This window comes from Diceros bicornis, chromosome 2 (assembly GCF_020826845.1).
Source record: "Diceros bicornis minor isolate mBicDic1 chromosome 2, mDicBic1.mat.cur, whole genome shotgun sequence".
Classification (NCBI taxonomy): domain Eukaryota; kingdom Metazoa; phylum Chordata; class Mammalia; order Perissodactyla; family Rhinocerotidae; genus Diceros; species Diceros bicornis.
The window spans coordinates 83,632,674-83,649,411 of record NC_080741.1 but is presented as its reverse complement, the minus strand read 5'-3'; the positions used below and the strand labels follow the sequence as shown (position 1 = coordinate 83,649,411).

General features: G+C 47.4%; 1 protein-coding gene across 1 annotated transcript in view; it reads right to left on the bottom strand.

Annotated features, from left to right (window-relative positions):
- The window catches only part of LOC131421307 (sodium- and chloride-dependent GABA transporter 3-like), a 32,083-nt gene extending 17,725 nt beyond the window's left edge, over positions 1–14,358 (bottom strand). The window contains exons 1-2 of the mRNA XM_058567972.1: positions 14,294–14,358; positions 8,479–8,603 (exon numbers count right to left, since the gene is read on the bottom strand). Coding sequence (XP_058423955.1) covers positions 8,479–8,593 — 115 coding nt within the window. The 5' untranslated portion in view covers positions 8,594–8,603; positions 14,294–14,358. The remainder of the gene's footprint in view (positions 1–8,478; positions 8,604–14,293) is intronic.
- Positions 14,359–16,738: the final 2,380 nt, after the last annotated feature.

Genomic DNA, 16,738 nt, shown 5'->3' with positions numbered 1-16,738 from the left:
TCCCTCTCATCTTACTACCGCATTCCCATCCCACTTTCCACCTCTTCCACTCAACTCTGTCAGTAACCATTCTCTTTATTTTCTAGTTTGACCTTTCTGTATTTCTTTTGCACAAATGAGCAGACATACTTTCTTATATCTCTTTTTTTTCTTACATGATGCGTAGGATACTATAGATACTTGCTTTTTTAACTTCTATACTCACAGACATTTATCATTTAAAAAAATACCCCCAATTTCTATTTACTTGATTATTTTAAATTTTGTCAAAGACATTTTCAGCATCTATGGAGATAATTTTATGATTTACTTTGTTGGAGCTATTAAAATGGTATAGGATAGTAATGGATTTCCTAGAATTTAACCAACTTTGCATTATTCCTGGAATAAATCCTACTTGGTCATAGGATAGTACCTTCTTAATGTGATTTTGGATGCTAATATTTTGGATTTTTATTTGCTGATATTTTATTAGTATTTTCACATCAATATGCATGAGTGGTATTGATTTGTAGTTTTCTTTCTTTGCATTGTCTTTATTTGGTTTAGGTCTCAATGTTAAACATGTTTATATAAGGAGTTAACAAGTTTCTCTTCTCTTTCAGTGCTCTAGAATAACATACAGAACACTGGGACTATTTGGTCCTTGAAGGTTTGGTAGAATTCCTCCGTGAAACCATCTGGGTCAGGTGTTTTTTTGTGGGGTAGTTCCTCAATAACTTTGTCTATTTTTTCTATGGAAATTGGCCTGTTTATGCTTTCTAAATCAAACTAGATTTTTGGCAATCTGTAGTTTCCTAGGAAAACATTCATTTCATCTAGGTTTTCAAATTTTTGTGCATAGACAATTGCAAAGTAATCCCTTATGATTTTTAAAGATTTGTTCTGCTTCAATGGTTATTGCCTCTGTCATTTCCCGTTTTGCTATTTATGTGTTCTTCCTTTTTTTCTTGATCATCTGGTGATTTGCATCTTTTAACTTTTAAAAACTCAGGATTTTAAGTTATTAATTAGATCTACTGTTTCTCTAGTCTCTACTCTAAGTTTTGCTTTTTATTATTTCCTTCCTTGTGCTTTCTTTTGGCTCACTTTGTTGTTTTTCTTGTTTCTTGGTTCTTTTTTAGTTGTGGATATAATTAATTTATTTTCACTCTTTTATTGATAAATATGTTTAATATAGTTTTTTCTTGTTAGTTTATTTCTATGTATGTCTGCTTGTATCTCCTGCAGTTTTTGTTTCATAAAGATAATTGCTGTGTTATTTAGCGCATACATTTTCATTTGTTATAGCTTCATTGTGAATTGTGGTTTTTAACATTAAAGTGTGCTTTGTCATGCTAATGCTTTTGAGCTTAAATTCTACTTTGTCTGATATTAGGATTGCTATCATTGTCTATCACTTTATTTTTAGCCTTTGTGAATCACTTTGTTTCAGGTGTCTCTTTATGCAGCATATAATGTAGACCTTGTTTTCTGAGCCAAACTGAAAATCTTCTTCTTTTAATAGATGAGTTAAGGCCATTCACATGTATTGATATGACTGATATATTTAGTCTGACAAAATATTTTATAGTTATATGTATTTTTTATATTTGTTATGTTTCTCTATGATTTGTGTGTTCTTTGTTCATTTATTTGTAAATGTATTTTGGTATTTCGGAAGGTTCATGTTTTTGTTCTAGTCGTCACCTTTATACTTAACACTTTTTTTTAACGCCCTTAGGCCCCTGTTTTCTTATTTAAACCTTTGCTATCTGCTTTCCAGGTTTTTCGCCACATCCTTTACCACCACCTACCACCATACAACAACAAGCTCTTTCTATTTTCCTCTCGCCTTCTCTTTCCATTGTTCAGCTGAATGAGTTCCACTTTGTGACAGTACGCAGCATTTCTACATTAGTCCTCTACCCTCTTCCCCACCTTTTAGTCTCACGTGTACATTTATCTATTTTTAAGTGCTCACCATCAGTCCTTTTTCTGAAGTTTTCCCAGTCATTATTGGGTTGGATGAAGCTCACCTCTAGTAAATTCCTCCAAAGGACTGATGAGTGAAGTCTCTAAGTTCTTGTACGTTTAAATGGTTTTTCTATAGCCTTGACATTTGAAGAAATGGCTGGATATTAAATCCTTGATTCATAATTCTTTGTGAATTAAAAAACAATGCTGCTCTATAGTTGCCTTGCTTTGTACATTGGTTTTGAAAAGTGTGATGGCAGAATAATTCTTTTGCCTTCATAAGTTATTTGATCTTTCTTGCCTAGAAGACTTGAAGACTTTATCTTCATCTTTGAAAGCTAATATCTTTATTAAGATGTCTTGGAGTTGATCATACTGGGTTAATTTTCCCTAGTCCCCAAGAGGTCCTTTCAATGTGTAGATTAAGCTTTTTTTCTGTTTCTGAAAAGTTTTCTTGGATGAGAGTTTTAAATATTACCTCTGTTCCATTGTTTTATTTTTCTTCTCCAGGGACTCCGGTAATATGAATATTTTTCTCCTTTGCCGATCTTCATTTCTATTCTTTTAGGAGGATCATTTTTACTTCTTTATGTCATTTTCACTCACTTGGTTGTTTTTCTCTCTTTATTAAATGCCTCTTATTGAGACTATTCTCCATTGGGCACTTTGTAATTTATTCTTCATTTCTGAGATAACTTTGTCTTTTCTCTTTTCCCATTTTTTTCCTGAGTTCAATCAACTCTCTTTTCATTTATTCCTGTTCTCCCTCTCCTCCACTTGTTAAATTTTCTAGTTCAAGGTGCTTTTTCACCTCCTCAGATGCTTGTTTGAGTATATTTAATTCTGTTCAGAGTGTTGACTCACAACTGCCTTCTATTTCACAGCTGGTTTTCAGAAGGGAAGTGTGGTTCTTCATCAATACGTAGGAAACTTCTATTCCTGATTTTCTGCGGTAGCTCTGTCAGGACTTGATTTCTCTCTTGTTCATGTTCATGCATGTCTTGGGTATTTTACGATATTCCCAGTTGGTAGCGCCCTCTTCTGTCAGTATAGCAAAGTCCAGGTATTTTAGCAGTTTTATTTTGATAATGGGGGAAGGGTGAACTCCCCTCCCCATCCCCTGATCTTATGGGTCTCTTGTTTTGCAAGACTTTACATTTTATCTCCTTGTCTTGGTTTTCCCTTAACTACCTAATTGTTAAAGGGTGCTTCTCTCTATCTTTTTGCCTTTTTTCTCCCCCAGAAGCTTTGTGTTTTAGAGGGTGCCTCGTTAAAATTGTGCCTGTGCTTTGAAATGGTCCCTGCCCCTGTAAATCACACATACTTTGAATCTGTCCTCAGCAGTCCCTGCTCCTCGGTCTGCCTGGATCCTCTGCAGTATTTTCAGATGTAAAGTGGATTTCACCTTTCTGGTGATTGCTCCAAATCACTCTTGGGTCCTGTCACCAGCCTCTGTCCTCTGCCTGTCCCACAGTTCTTCTCAGTGGGGCCTCTGCTTACCACGGCCCTCACAGCCGTGAGGGCACGCACGGGTGCTAGTCGGAGAGTGTGCACCGAAACTGATGCTTCTTCCTTTGTTACAGTATTCACAGCTTCAATATTTTCTGTCTTCAAGTTATGCAGGGGACACGGTTTTGTGTAGAATGTACTGTTCCCTTCTTGGTTTTTTCTTGTTGTTTGAGAAAAAAATTGGGGGACATAAGTAGCTATATAGCTGTCATTGTGCTCAGATACTTAGAAGTCTTACTTTCTCTAATTTTTAAGCGTTTGTGTAAGATGGATATTCTATCTTTCTTAAACGTTTGGTAGAATTCACCAGTGAAACCACCAGGGCCTCGAGTGTTCTGGATAGAAAGGTTTTCGATAATGAATTCAATTTCTTTAAAAGATACAGAGCTATTCAGTTTTTCTATTTCTTCTTGAGTCAGTCTGAGTCAATTATATTTTTAAAGGAATTTGTCCATTTAATCTATATTATCAAATATATTAACTTGAAGATGTTCATAATATTCCCTTATTCTCACTTTCAATATTTGTAAGATCTTCACCCATATCTCCTCTTTCATTCCTGATATTGTAGTTTGTGTTTTCTCTCATTTTTTTCTTGGTTAGTCTTGCCAAGGGGTTATAAATTTTATCTTTTCTAAGATGACATTTTAGCTTTGAAATTTTCTCTATTGCTTGTATGTCTCACCTTTATTATTTCTTTGCTTAATTGGTACTTTTTCAGCATCTTCAGAGAGAAACAAATTTTTTACTTTAAATCCCTCTTCTTTCTAATACAGGTATTTAAAGTTATAAATTTCCCTGTAAGCACTTTAACTACATTCCACAATTTTTGATATGTTGTGATTTCATTACCATTCAGTTTGAAATATTTTCTTCTTTGACCCACGGGATATTTAGACATTAATTTACACATAATTGGGGATTTCCGAGATATCTTTTTATTATGGATTTCTAATTTAATACAATGGTAGTCAGAGAATAGACTTGGTAAGATTTCAATCTTTTGAAATTTATTGAGACTTATTTTATGGCCCAGTTTCTGATCTCTCTTGACGATGTTCCATGCACATTTGAAAAGAACTGTACTTTGCAGTGTTGGGTGCAGTGTTTTATAAATGTTGATTAAGTCAACGTGGTTGATAGTGTTGTTCAGCTCTTGTCTCGATTGCTATTCTGTACAGTCGTTCCAACATTAGTGGAAGAGGGGCGTTCAAATCTCCAACTCTGATTGTGGGTTTGTCTATAGTCCCGTTTAGTTTGTCAGCGTTTGCTGCATGTCTTGTAAATCTCTGTCATTAGGTACAAACACATGAAGGATTACACGTCTGACCAATGAACTGCCCCTTATATAAACATTACGAAGTGTCCCTCTTTATCTCTAGTAATACTCTTTGACTTGGAGCCTACTCTGTCTAACATTAAGATAGCCAAGCCGGTTTTCCTATGCTTATTTGTTGTGTGGTATGTCTTTTCCTATTCTTTTACTCTGTATCTGTGTCTCTAAAGTGTGTCTCTTTTAGACAGCTTATAGCTGAGTCTAGCTTTTTACTCAGTCTGATCATCTCTGCCTTTTAATTGGAGTATTTGGTCCATTTTCATTATGTAATTATTGATGTGGTTGGGTTAAGTCTGCCATTTTGTATTTGTTTTCTTTTTCTCCCTCCTGGGTTTGTTTTATTTTGTTTTTGTTTACTCTGTTGTATTTTGCCTGCCTTCTTTTGGGCTAATCAATATTTTTAAATATTCAATTTAAAATATTTCATTGTATTTCATCCATTAGCTTTGTAGCACTATCTTTTTAATTATTTTCTAAGCTTTGGGCTGACAATAGGCATCTGTAACTCATCAAAGTCTACCCAGAGTTAATAACGTATCACTTTCTACTGCTACCACACATCTGACACTTCTCACTTCTGATGATCATTCTGACATTTTCTGCCTTGAAACAGACTTCGGGACCTAACCATAACTACAAAATGCAAATAGGCCAAATACTCCTATTAAAATATAGAGATGATCAGACTGGATAAAACAGCAAGACCCAACTATAATCTGTGTAAAATCTTGACCCCAGGAGAGGGCTCCCTGACTGGAAAGGGTACCAGAGAAAGAGACCGAGGGGCATGCGGGAAAGGGCAGCAAATCTCGGGTGCTGGGCTCACGGCAGGACAAAATCTGAGCCCTGCGAGAGCACATCTGCCTTCCTGGCTCAGGCTCCAGGTGTGCTGGGGCATCTCACTGAGTGTTCTGCCATCAAACTAGGTATTTTCCAAAACTTATTCTTCAGAAAGTGGGCCCAGGTTCTGCCGAGCAAGGTGAAATGGCTACGCATTCACTTGCAATTTCTCCAAATGGGGGGGCTCCTAAGGAAGATCTTGGTCTGATCCACACCCCCAACCAGGGGCACAGAGCAGGCTTCCCTGCTTGGTACCAAGAGCCACACAGGAGGGTGATGCAGAAGAGGTCAGAGTCAGGCTGCACCACCTATCGGCTGCGTGGCCTTAGGTGGACCATTCGCGCTCTGAGCTATGGGGTCCTTATCTGTGACGGGCAGAGGAAGCCCAGGGCTGCTGTCTATGTGAATGGCGCCCCCGGAGGTGTGCAGCGCACATTCTGCATGGCCACGACGGAGGCCTCAACACAGCCTATGCTGCAGAGGTGCCGTGGGCATTTCATGAGGTTGTGTTTGAAAAAGAACCCCCCCAGGCCTGACAAGCGAGACAGAGTAAATCAGTGATGGTATACCCACTCAGTGGAATTCCGCATGGCCATTAAGACTCACGACTGAGATCTCTGTTTAGTGAGGCAGAAACTCCGCATACTTACTGTGACGGGAAAATGCAGTCTACAGAATACCAAGGACAATACGATCCAGTTTTCATCAACACAAATATAGCTATATATGCATGGAAAATCCTGGCGGGAGAACCCCAAAGTGTTTTCGGATGTGGATTGGAGACTTTTTCCTTTGTCAGTATTTCCACATTTTTCTCCAATGAATATGCTTTCAATTTGAAATAAGAAAAAAACTAATAAAATTTATATTTTTACTTGGCTCCTCTCCGTTCTATTTATGACTCCTCTCTGAGCTTCATCCATAAAATGGAAATAATGATTAAGAAGAGTAACAACAGGGGGCTGGCCTGGTGGCATAGCGGTTAAGTTCTCACACTCCACTTTGGCGGCCCAGGGTTCACAGGTTCGGATCCCAGGCGCGGACTGACGCACCGCTTATCAAGCCATGCTGTGGCGGCGTCCCATATAAAGTAGAGGAAGATGGGCACGGATGTTAGCCCAGGGCCAATCTTCCTCAGCCAAAAAAAACCAGTAACAACAGTGTACTAGATGTCCCGTCTCACTCAACACCCGGGGTGGGAAGTAGGACGTCCCTTTTACAGAGGAGGGAGCAGATTCTCACAGAGGGCAGAGCTCCCTCAGGGGAGGTACCACTCCCTCCTCACGGGGCTGCCCTGTGGTTTAACATGAGGAAGAGCATGCACGTTCTGTGAAGCGCCACCTGCTCTGCCCACAGTGGGCAGTAGGACGGAGTGGTCAGAGTGTGGGCTCTGGCGCCAGATGGCCTGGATTGAACCCAGCTCTGTTCCTCCCAGCCTGTGTGACCTTGGGTAAGCGCCCTCACCTCTCTGAGCCTCAGCTTCCTCACCTGTGTAATGGGGGCAGCAAAAGTGCCCCTCAGAGGATCACATGAGACAGTTCCTGCCCACAGTAGGTGCTCAAGGAGGGAGAGCTTCGGTCACAGTAACATCCTCTGGTCCAGCTCTGGACGCCTGATTTTAGCCGAGACTGTCTCCAACACACGGCATCCAGAGGAAGGTGGACCCTGAGTGGCCACGGAGCAGAGCTCGGCAACCGGCTTCCTGCTCTGATGTCTACACCCACTGCCCTGCCCAGCAAGGTGGGTCAGAGGGTGATATCGCATCCGTGCAAGCCAGACAAAAACGGCCACACCCTGGACTTGGGTTCACAGCGGAGGCAGTGCGGCCCGGGGGGGCTGGGGTCGTCACAGTGAATGGGGGCGTGATTGGCAGGAGTAGACGGAGGCCAGGGAGGCTGCGCTCCCCGTGCTGCTCTTGACAAACCGTCCCACCAGACATTCCTGGGAGTGAAAATCCTATTTAGACTTATCTGAGGTTAGAATCTAACTCTGTCATGTAAACACAAACCATTTTTGTACTTTTTAACATATAATGAATTTTACCAGAATTCAAACACCATACAAATCAAGGGAAGAGTTATTCACTATTTTGCACATTCACCTCAGCAGCAATAACTGCCTGTGGTGTGTTCGATACAAACACACGTCAAACTACATTTAAGAAAGTCACACTCATGGTGATTCTACATCTAGCACAGGGAAAGGGAGAGAGAGGCTCTCTAAGCAGAGGGAACAGCATGTGCAAGGGCCCTGGGGTGCGAGGGAGCAAGCTATGTCACAGAAGTGAAAGCAGACCACTGTGGTGGGGTGGAGTGAGCATGGGGGAACGAGGTGGGTGGTGAGGCTGGGGAGGCCATAGGAGCTGGGCAACACAGGGCCTTGTGGGCTAAGAGTTCAGCACTGTGAGAAGCCCAGAAAGGTTTTTCATCAGAGAAGGACCTGTTCTGATTTGCATTTTGAAAAAAATCACTCTGCAGGGTAGTGCACGGAATGGAAGGGGCAATAGTGGAGGCAGGGAGGTTCCTGCGAGAGGTTCCTGCAGTCATCAGGTGAGCAGGGATGGTGGTCTGGGCCGGTGGGGAGACAGCGGAGCTGGCAGAAAGTGGATGAAGGGAAACAACATCGAGCAGGCAGAATCACACAACCTGGGGATGCCCTGGATTCAGGAGTGAGGCAGTGTCAAGGGTTCCCTCCCAAGTAATTCCCAGGATCCTGGTTTGTGGAGGGACCGTAGGGCCACCTCCTGAGACCTGAACACAGGAGAATGAGCTAAGGAGAAAGATCATATTTTCGGTGTAACCATCACCGAAGGCTTCCCCAACCTCTGGCATACTTACCTGACTCTGCCACCTCGGCAATGGGCACCCCCTGCTCGTACGCCATGAAGCCCAGGACCGAGAAGATGGCAAAGCCGGCCACGAAGCTGGTGCCACTGTTCAGACAACAGAGCATGACGCAGTCCCTGTGGGGAAGCAGCGAGAGGGGCTCGGGTCAGCGCGGGTGGAACAGGCGCTCTGCTCCCACATGCTGTCTGAGCACCACGGCCGTCTTGTGGGGCCAGCAGGGCAGAGCAGGCACGGACTGCCCCATTTGCCTGATGAAGCCCTTGTGGTTCAGAGAGGTTAGGTGGCTGGCCCAGGGTCACACAGCTTCTCCTGTACCTCTGGAAGATAAGGCAGGTCACACACCAGAAGCACGGAGAGGGAGTGGGAAGGAAGAGAGGCGGGCAGATGGGAAAATGCACAACTAGTGAGAAAACACTCGGAGACAAACCAGCACTCCTACAAATCCATGGTGAGGGAGAAAACCAAGGAAAGAAAGAGAACACTGATTTCCTGGGAGCTCAAAGCAAGGAGGGCAGGAGACGCCTCTGAGACACGGCTGCCCCTCAGCCAGGGGAGCGCCGCGGACTTCACACCGGAAGCCCCCAGCAACCTCGGGAGGAGACACCCCTCCCGGCCAAGCTCTGCGGCTGCCAAGGGGCAGCCCCTTCCAGGCCGGACCCCTCACGGAGGGGTTTACCGGAGCAGTGACTGTCCCCTGCTCTTGGGACGGCTCACCAGCAAAGAAGCACCGGCATAAAGCTGCGACCCAGGAGAAATCCGACTACACACGGCGGGGCTTTGCCAAGATGAAGGAGATGGGACCCTCGAGTCCTGGGCCCTCCTCCCTCGGGACCGCGTCCTCACAAGGCCACGCCAGGGAATCGGCCTCAGATCTCCACTGTACTTGCCAGGTAGGCCTACAACACACGCGATGCTCCACTTTAAAGGCAGGAGCCCCCGGCAGGACTGGCCCGAGGCCTGGCTAGCTTAGAGCATCCTGTGGTGGTGGTGAGCTGCCCTGCTCACACCCCAGCGAGCAGGAGCTCGGCCTCTCGCTCCCCGGGCCTGCCCCTGGCCGGACGGCCCCTGCTGCCCACAGCAGGAAGAATCTCCTCATGCCGTGCTCCACCCAAATCCGCCTGCTCTGATACGGTTTCGGTTTCGTTCCACCCTCCCAGACAGCCTGGAGCTCCTTTAGGCTTGGGAGATCTGAAGACAGTGGCCCTACAGCTCCTGAGTTTCTGCTCTCTCAGTTAAACGTCCCAGTTCCCTTACCAGTTCCTCCCCCGCTCCTGATCTGTAACACACTCCAGCTTGCCCGCCCGTCTTCAAATGTCACACCCAGGACTGAGCTCTAGCCTCAAGAACGGAGTAGGACTCTCGCCTCCTCTTTTCCTGACACCGTACTTTTTGTAATGCAACCAAAGGGTGCACTGACACTGCTGATTGTAACCACCTGCTGTCCGGCAATGACCCTGGGGATCAAGGGCATAGTGGAGAGAGCATTAGACCGGGGTCAGGAGCGTCGAGTTCCAATCCTTTTTGGACCTTTTCTTCTCTCCAGCAATATGTTTTCTTTGGGGCTGATTGTACCAGTTATAGGATAAGGTGCTTGAGTAACAGGGTCTCTTGGGCCTTGTCAGAGATGAAATCATTTTCCAGCAAGTAGTCACTCCCCCACCTTCTTTCTCAGGGTGGAGCATATCTCCCCGCCCCACTGACTTTGGACTCAGCCACGTGACTTGTTTTGGCCAACGGGATATTAGCAGAGGTGACGCAAGCAGGGGCCTGAGATGCGCTTGTGCGAGTGGACTTGTCCTTTATCCCCTCGTGACGTGCCACGAGAGGAACTTCCCCAGGGGAGCTGCTGTCCCCGCAGCCTGCACCCCAGGCCAGAACTACACACACGGAGCAGACCTGTGCCTGCCTGCACCCTGCAGCCAAACCCACACAACCCAGGGCCTTGAGAGCTTCCCAGGCTGACCAGCAGACTTGCGAGCGACAAAAACAAACACTGGTGGCGGTCAGCCCCTGAGTCCTGGGGTTGCTGGTTACACAGCATTACTGTGGAAGCGAGGGACTGATACGGGTTCCTTCACAGAACCCTTCTGGCACTAGACACAAGGTGGGCTGGCAGACCTGAGGACTTGATCTGCAAGTCTGATTTACCTTCTCGCAAAAGGAAACTGAGCTCAGCCCAGGCAAGGGCAGGGCTCTTCCTAAGGCTGGGATAAATCTGCTCTTTGTGCCCATTTCCTTTCTGGAATTCTCCTGTAACACCTGGACCTGTGGTGTGCCCAGCCCTGTGCCAGGGTTTCTTGAACACTGTGTCACGGAGTCCTGGGCCTCAGGGAGGAGAGTCACACACTCGAGGTCTCAGCCACCTGCTGGTGAAGTTGGGGTGTGCATCCCTTTATCTCAGACACCAAAGCCCACGCTGTTTCTAGGAGTTATACAAAAACGCTGCTCCCTAAGAATTAAGACTTTCAAATCCTGACTTGTGGACAATTATCTCTGGGCATCCACGTAGTTGGTGAAAAACAAATGTCCCTTTGCAAACTCCCCATCTTCCCCCCAGAGGCCTCCCGTGTGATTTCTTCACACCACAGAGAGACAGAGGCTCTGAGTGGACCCGAGGCCCTTCCAGCCCTGTGCCCTGCACTCCCGCGCTCCGAGCACCCACACTTCAAGCAGACAGAGCTCAGCCGCCTGTGTTCTGAAGTGAGGATTTTCCCCGCCTGGCTTGCTCCATCCCCATCCCTCTAATTCCCTCCCTGCACGGCACCTTCCAGGGGAAAGGCTTATGTAACGAGTGCTTTGAAGTTGGCAGGAGCTGAGCTGGGCTCCCAAGACCTCCAGAAGCTATTACGCTGTCAGAAGAGAGGGTATTAATTTACTCCCTCTGAGTTAGGAAGACCTGCTCGTGGAGCAACTTGGAAACGGAAATAAAATGAGCCTTCGGATCTTGCAATGTCACCCAGGGGGTTTGCTCTCTTCTGCTGACAGGAGGGCAAAAACCCTGCTTGTCGGATGGGAAAGCAGACGGGATCCACGGCGAACAGCACACTTCACCCACGTGCTCGCTGGGAACAAGGTTGCTGCTGACCCAAGCCACAGCCTGACGACAAGGCAGTCTGGCCAAATCCTCTTCACCGGCAGGTGTCGGGAAAGAACTGGCCGCCCCCAGTCGTGAGGAACAGGAGAGCAGGAACTGGAGGGGCCCGGGTTCAGAGCCCCGTTCCATTACTGGTGACGTGGACACGAGCAAGTCACATACCCTCGGGCCTCAGTTTTCTCGTCTGTATAACGGTGTGGCTCCTTCCCCCTTCCTTACGTGTCAGCCAGCACTATACTAGGCTGGAAGGATGGTGGCAAACAAGAAGACCCAGCCCGTGTCCTCACGGAGCTGCCAGCCTCGCTGGAAGTGATGGAGAGTGACCACGGATTTCCGCAGTGCCCGGCACAGAGGGCCCCGCGCTGAGCGCTGGTTGCCGATGTGCTGACAGCTGTATGCAGACGGCACCCTCTCCAGCATCACAAGGGTGTCACACTCGCCCCGGGCCAGAGGTCTGCTGTGATGCTCTCCCGTCCCAGTGCCTTGGCCTGCCTGCCCACAGGTACTATTTTGTGTTGTGGCTGACAGCGCTCATCCCCCAGACCCACCATCCGCCCTGAAGGTGGAAAGGATCTTATGGACAACCTGGTCTGACCTCCACCTCTCTAGCATCCCTCTGTCCAGCCACAGCCAGTTACATCTCTGCCCAAAGGCCCCCACGAACACCAGAACTTGCTGCCTAAAGGCGCACTGGCTTCCACAATGGCTCTTCCTTCAGCATGTTGGATCTGCCCACTTGCACTGCCTCGGTTTCCCCAAGTTACAATCTCTATAGTCTGGAGCTGTGCCATTACTGTGTGTATCTCCCAAGGTGTCGATTCCGGCGTCTCACACTTAGTATACACACAATGCACCTGGCTGACCCGACAAATGGCTTAGTAAAGTGACCACAAAGCTGGCTTGCAGAGGGGATGCAGCAGAGGGCTGGGGTGGAGACGTGGAGACCTCGGCCAGAGTCCAGCTGAGGGACGAGCTCAATTTCCCTATCTGGAAGACGGAGATAAGGTGGGAGGGACTTTATCCTTGACAAACTTCTTTGAAATGATGCTGCTGCTAGAGCCACACAACAAGCAAGTCACGTGGTTGTCAGGCCAAGCCAGGGGAGTGGGACACGGCCTCTCCCTGCACCACTGACACGGAACAGCGCTCATGTCTAGACCTCTGCCGCTTCGCTAGTTGAGGAAAACGAGCTCATCATTTTAAGAGCGTGCTGTTGATTTCTCTATTGGTGTTTAGGTTTCTCATGTTGATCTGCTCGTCTTCTTTACATACTAGTGACACAAACCCTTCGAGTATCATATTATATGTTGTTAGTATGCTCTTTAGTTCTGCAGATGATTTTCACAGTGTTTATTTGGAGATATCATACAGAAGGGTATGTAGATAACATTTGTATCAACTTGATTTTTTTTAAATTATAAGAGCAATATGTACTCAGAGTGGGAAAAAAACCATTTAAATTGTATAAAACAAAACAAAGCATTTAAACTCTATAGGAAGGTACAGGTGGAAAAAGCCCACCTCCCCATCTCTGACTTCCCAGTCCCACTCTCCAGAGCGGGCTATTTTTAATAGTTTCCTCCCAGAAATTCTTTAAGTTCTAGATTTTTATGTGGACCAATCTGTCACTTTTTTCCTTTGTGATTTCTTTAATTATTTTGATATTTTCTATATCCTTTCCCAATCTGAAAACAATATTTTATTCCTAGTTTTAGGATGGTTTCCTTTTAGAAAATATTTAACTCTTTAATCAATCTGACACCTACTGTGGTGCACAGGGGACAGGGTATGACCATCTACCTTGATTATTTCCCCCCAAATAGCTACGGTTTCTCAGAAGCATTTGCTGAAAAACTCTTCCTTCTTCATCCCTGTGATCAGGGATGGCTTCACGGCCACGAGTCCACGAGTTTACACCTGCATAAGGAGCTCTTGGACTGCAAGGAACAGATGTGTCCAGCCGTCCCTGCACCGTCACCTGCTGTGACCAGGCACTGCGTTCAGGGCTGCAGAGGCCTCAGCAAACAGCCCATCGGCCTAGAGTCAGAGACCAGGGTGCAAATTTCACTTCCACTATGCGCTGCTGGGTGACCTTGGACAAGTCCCTGGCCCTCTGTGGGTCTCAGAACTCAGGCTGCAGGCACGAGAGGCCAGGCAGCCAAGTCAGGCAGCCTCAGGCTGCCCTCCCCACGGGAGCCCCCTCCCAGCCCTGGGGACAGCCAGAGGCATGAGGCCAGGGAGGGAGGCCTGTCAGGTCGAGGGGCAAGACAGGGCACCAGCCACTCCAGGTGGGGCAGGAGAGGACCCTACAGTCAAGTGAATAGGGGTAGGAAGCCAGTTTCTCAACAGAAGGCAAAAAAACAAGACCTTTGGTGTCAAAGCCTGGGTTCAAGTCCCGGCTTTGTCACTTACTAGCTGTGTGACCTCGGGCAAGTCACTTAACCACCCTGGGATAAATCTATGCTGCACAGGGTGGGACAGAGGTCTAAATAAGATTCTAGGAGTGGATTCGCTTTGCAGCCTGGAACGCACTCTGATCACATTTGCTACTTTCCTATCTCCTCTGGTGGCCCAGGGTAGGGAGAGGCTGAGAAAGAGCCCATCTGTCTCCGCCTGGCCCTGCAAGGTGGGAGGACAAACACGAACCAGCCGGGCAGCGTGGAGGGTCATGGGGTTCGGTGGAGAGCTGGCAGGGCCCCGGGAAATGCTCACCTGTAGCAGTTGTTGTTGTAATTGTTATAACTTCCCAGAGCAGTCAGACAACCCAGGCAGATGGCATAGGAGCAAAAGATCTATGTTCCAGCATCTACCCAGACCTGCAGGAAGGCACAAAGAAGTTGGCACAGAGAGAAGAAGTCAGATGTGTGGAGGCCCTGTTCTCTGGAACCCCCACCCACACCCTACCCTCCAAAAAGACTCCACAAAGGGATAACCAAACTGCCTAACCTTCTCAGGTACGTGTTTTTTAGGAGTTCTATTCTGGGGGAATGCTTGACTAAATATAAACGTCCTTAATTAATTCCAGAGTTTTCCAGAGGTTATGGATAATAGCTCACTGAATGGCAAGAACTTGGTGTTTAGGACGCTGCTCCAGCTGTGTGACCTTGGAAAAGTGACTTAACCTCTCTGAGGCTGAGTCCCCTCATCTGCAAAGTGGGGAATGACCCTCCCTCTCAGGATTGAGGATTCACGTGGTAAGGAGGGTAAGCCCTGGGACCCAGCGCGTCATGAGGTAAGTTACGTTTAAGCCACACACGTGATTTTCCTTCTTTGTGATGAGACCACCATGAGAAAACTGCCCCAGGATTCCACAGGGGAAACCGTCTGCACAGCTGGCTGAGCATAAGAGGAGGCAGGGACGGAGAGGAAGGCAGAGCCCACCCGTCCAGCCCCTTCCCAACGGGTCTGGGGTACAGACGGAAACGACCTCCTCAGCCTCCAGGTGCCTCTCTGACCGCCGCCATGGACGGCACGGCGTGCACCACAGGAGTTACGGACGCTTCTCATCACCTTCCCAGGCTCTCTGCGCCCAGCTCCTGGGTGTCGCCAAGGAAAACCCACGGCTAAAACCCAACTGCAGCTGAGGAGACGCACGCTGGAGAGCCAGACGCCACCTCGAGACCAGGGTGTTGCACTCAATACAAACACTGGCAAACACGTACTGAGCACTCACTCCAGGCACCCGTGCCGCACCCGGAGGCATTACTGCACTGCGACAGTCACAGCAGCCCTATGCAGCAGGTGCTGTTATTAGCCCCCTTACAGCTGAGGAAACCGAGGAACAGAGAGTTGAGTAATTTGCTCAAGACCGCACAGCTGGGAAGTGGCGGACGCAAGTCCACGCAGACCCACCTCTGGAGATGCAAGCTGACCCCTCCCAGAACCTGAGAAGTGCTCTGGCGCAGCCTCCACCCAACACGAGACCCTCCTCTGAGTCTCCTGACAGAACAGTCCCCGGATTACCACCAGGGATGGAGAGCTCTCTCTCTCCTGACCCGGCCCCTCTCTTCTTGAAAGAGTTCCAACCATTAGGACATTTCCTAAAATGAGAGGAAGTCTCCCTGTCCGTCTTCCTAGCTCTGGGCCCCCCACATCTCTCTGCCCTGTGGTAGCACTTTCGAGATTAGAGGAAAGCACCAGTGCCCCTGGGCCCTAGAACTCTCCCTTTTCCAGACAAAAGATCTCTATGTCCTCTCTCTTGGGGATTTGATTACACGGTCCAGGTCACTCTACCCTGGATTTGCTCGAGTTTATTAAGTCATTCAATAAATACTTATTAAAATTGAAGATCCTAATGCTGCCTCTCGACCTAAGAAATGAATCCATTTTTTCCCCCTCTACCTTAGGGTCCCTGGGTTTAGTCTCCTGGAGCTAAATCAAGAACTTAGGGAAAATTTTTTAAAGAAAATTTACAAAAGGGAGGATTTTTAAAAAACTGGTAGAAAGGGCTGGCCCTGTGGCTTAGCAGTGAAGTGTGTGCACTCTGCTACTGGCGGCCCGGGTTCGGATCCCGGGTGCGCACCGACGCACCGCTTCTCCGGCCATGCTGAGGCCGTGTCCCACATACAGCAACTAGAAGGATGTGCAGCTATGACATACAACTATCTACTGGGGCTTTGCGGAAAAAAAAGGAGGAGGATTGGTGATAGGTGTTAGCTCAGAGCCGGTCTTCCTCAGCAAAAAGAGGAGGATTAGCATGGATGTTAGCTCAGGGCTGATCTTCCTCACACTAAAAAAAGAAAACTGGTAGAAACTTGAGGATGCTTAAATGTTGATAGGAAGGGTCTGGTGCAGAAAAAAGTGTTGAAGATTCAGGAGAGAAATGGATGTATTTTAAATTCTTCCTTCTCTGCCTCAGTTTCCCCACTTGCTACCTCAGTGGATTTCCCGTTCTGCTCGGTAAGGCCAGTAAACCACATGGAAAAGCACAAACAGTACAGCTGCTGACCCAGGAAACAAAACTGGCTCACAGGAGCAACCCCCCGGGATGCTCAGGGCTCAACCGAGCACTGCTCCCCGAGTTTCCTGCACTTGGTTTTAATGCCTCTGTAAATGGAGTGTCCCTCTTCCAGAACCTTCTTGTCCCCTGGCTGAGTGCACAGGCCAGAGTTAGAGAAGCCCCCAGACTTGCGGGAAAACCGGCTCCTCCATCGCAGC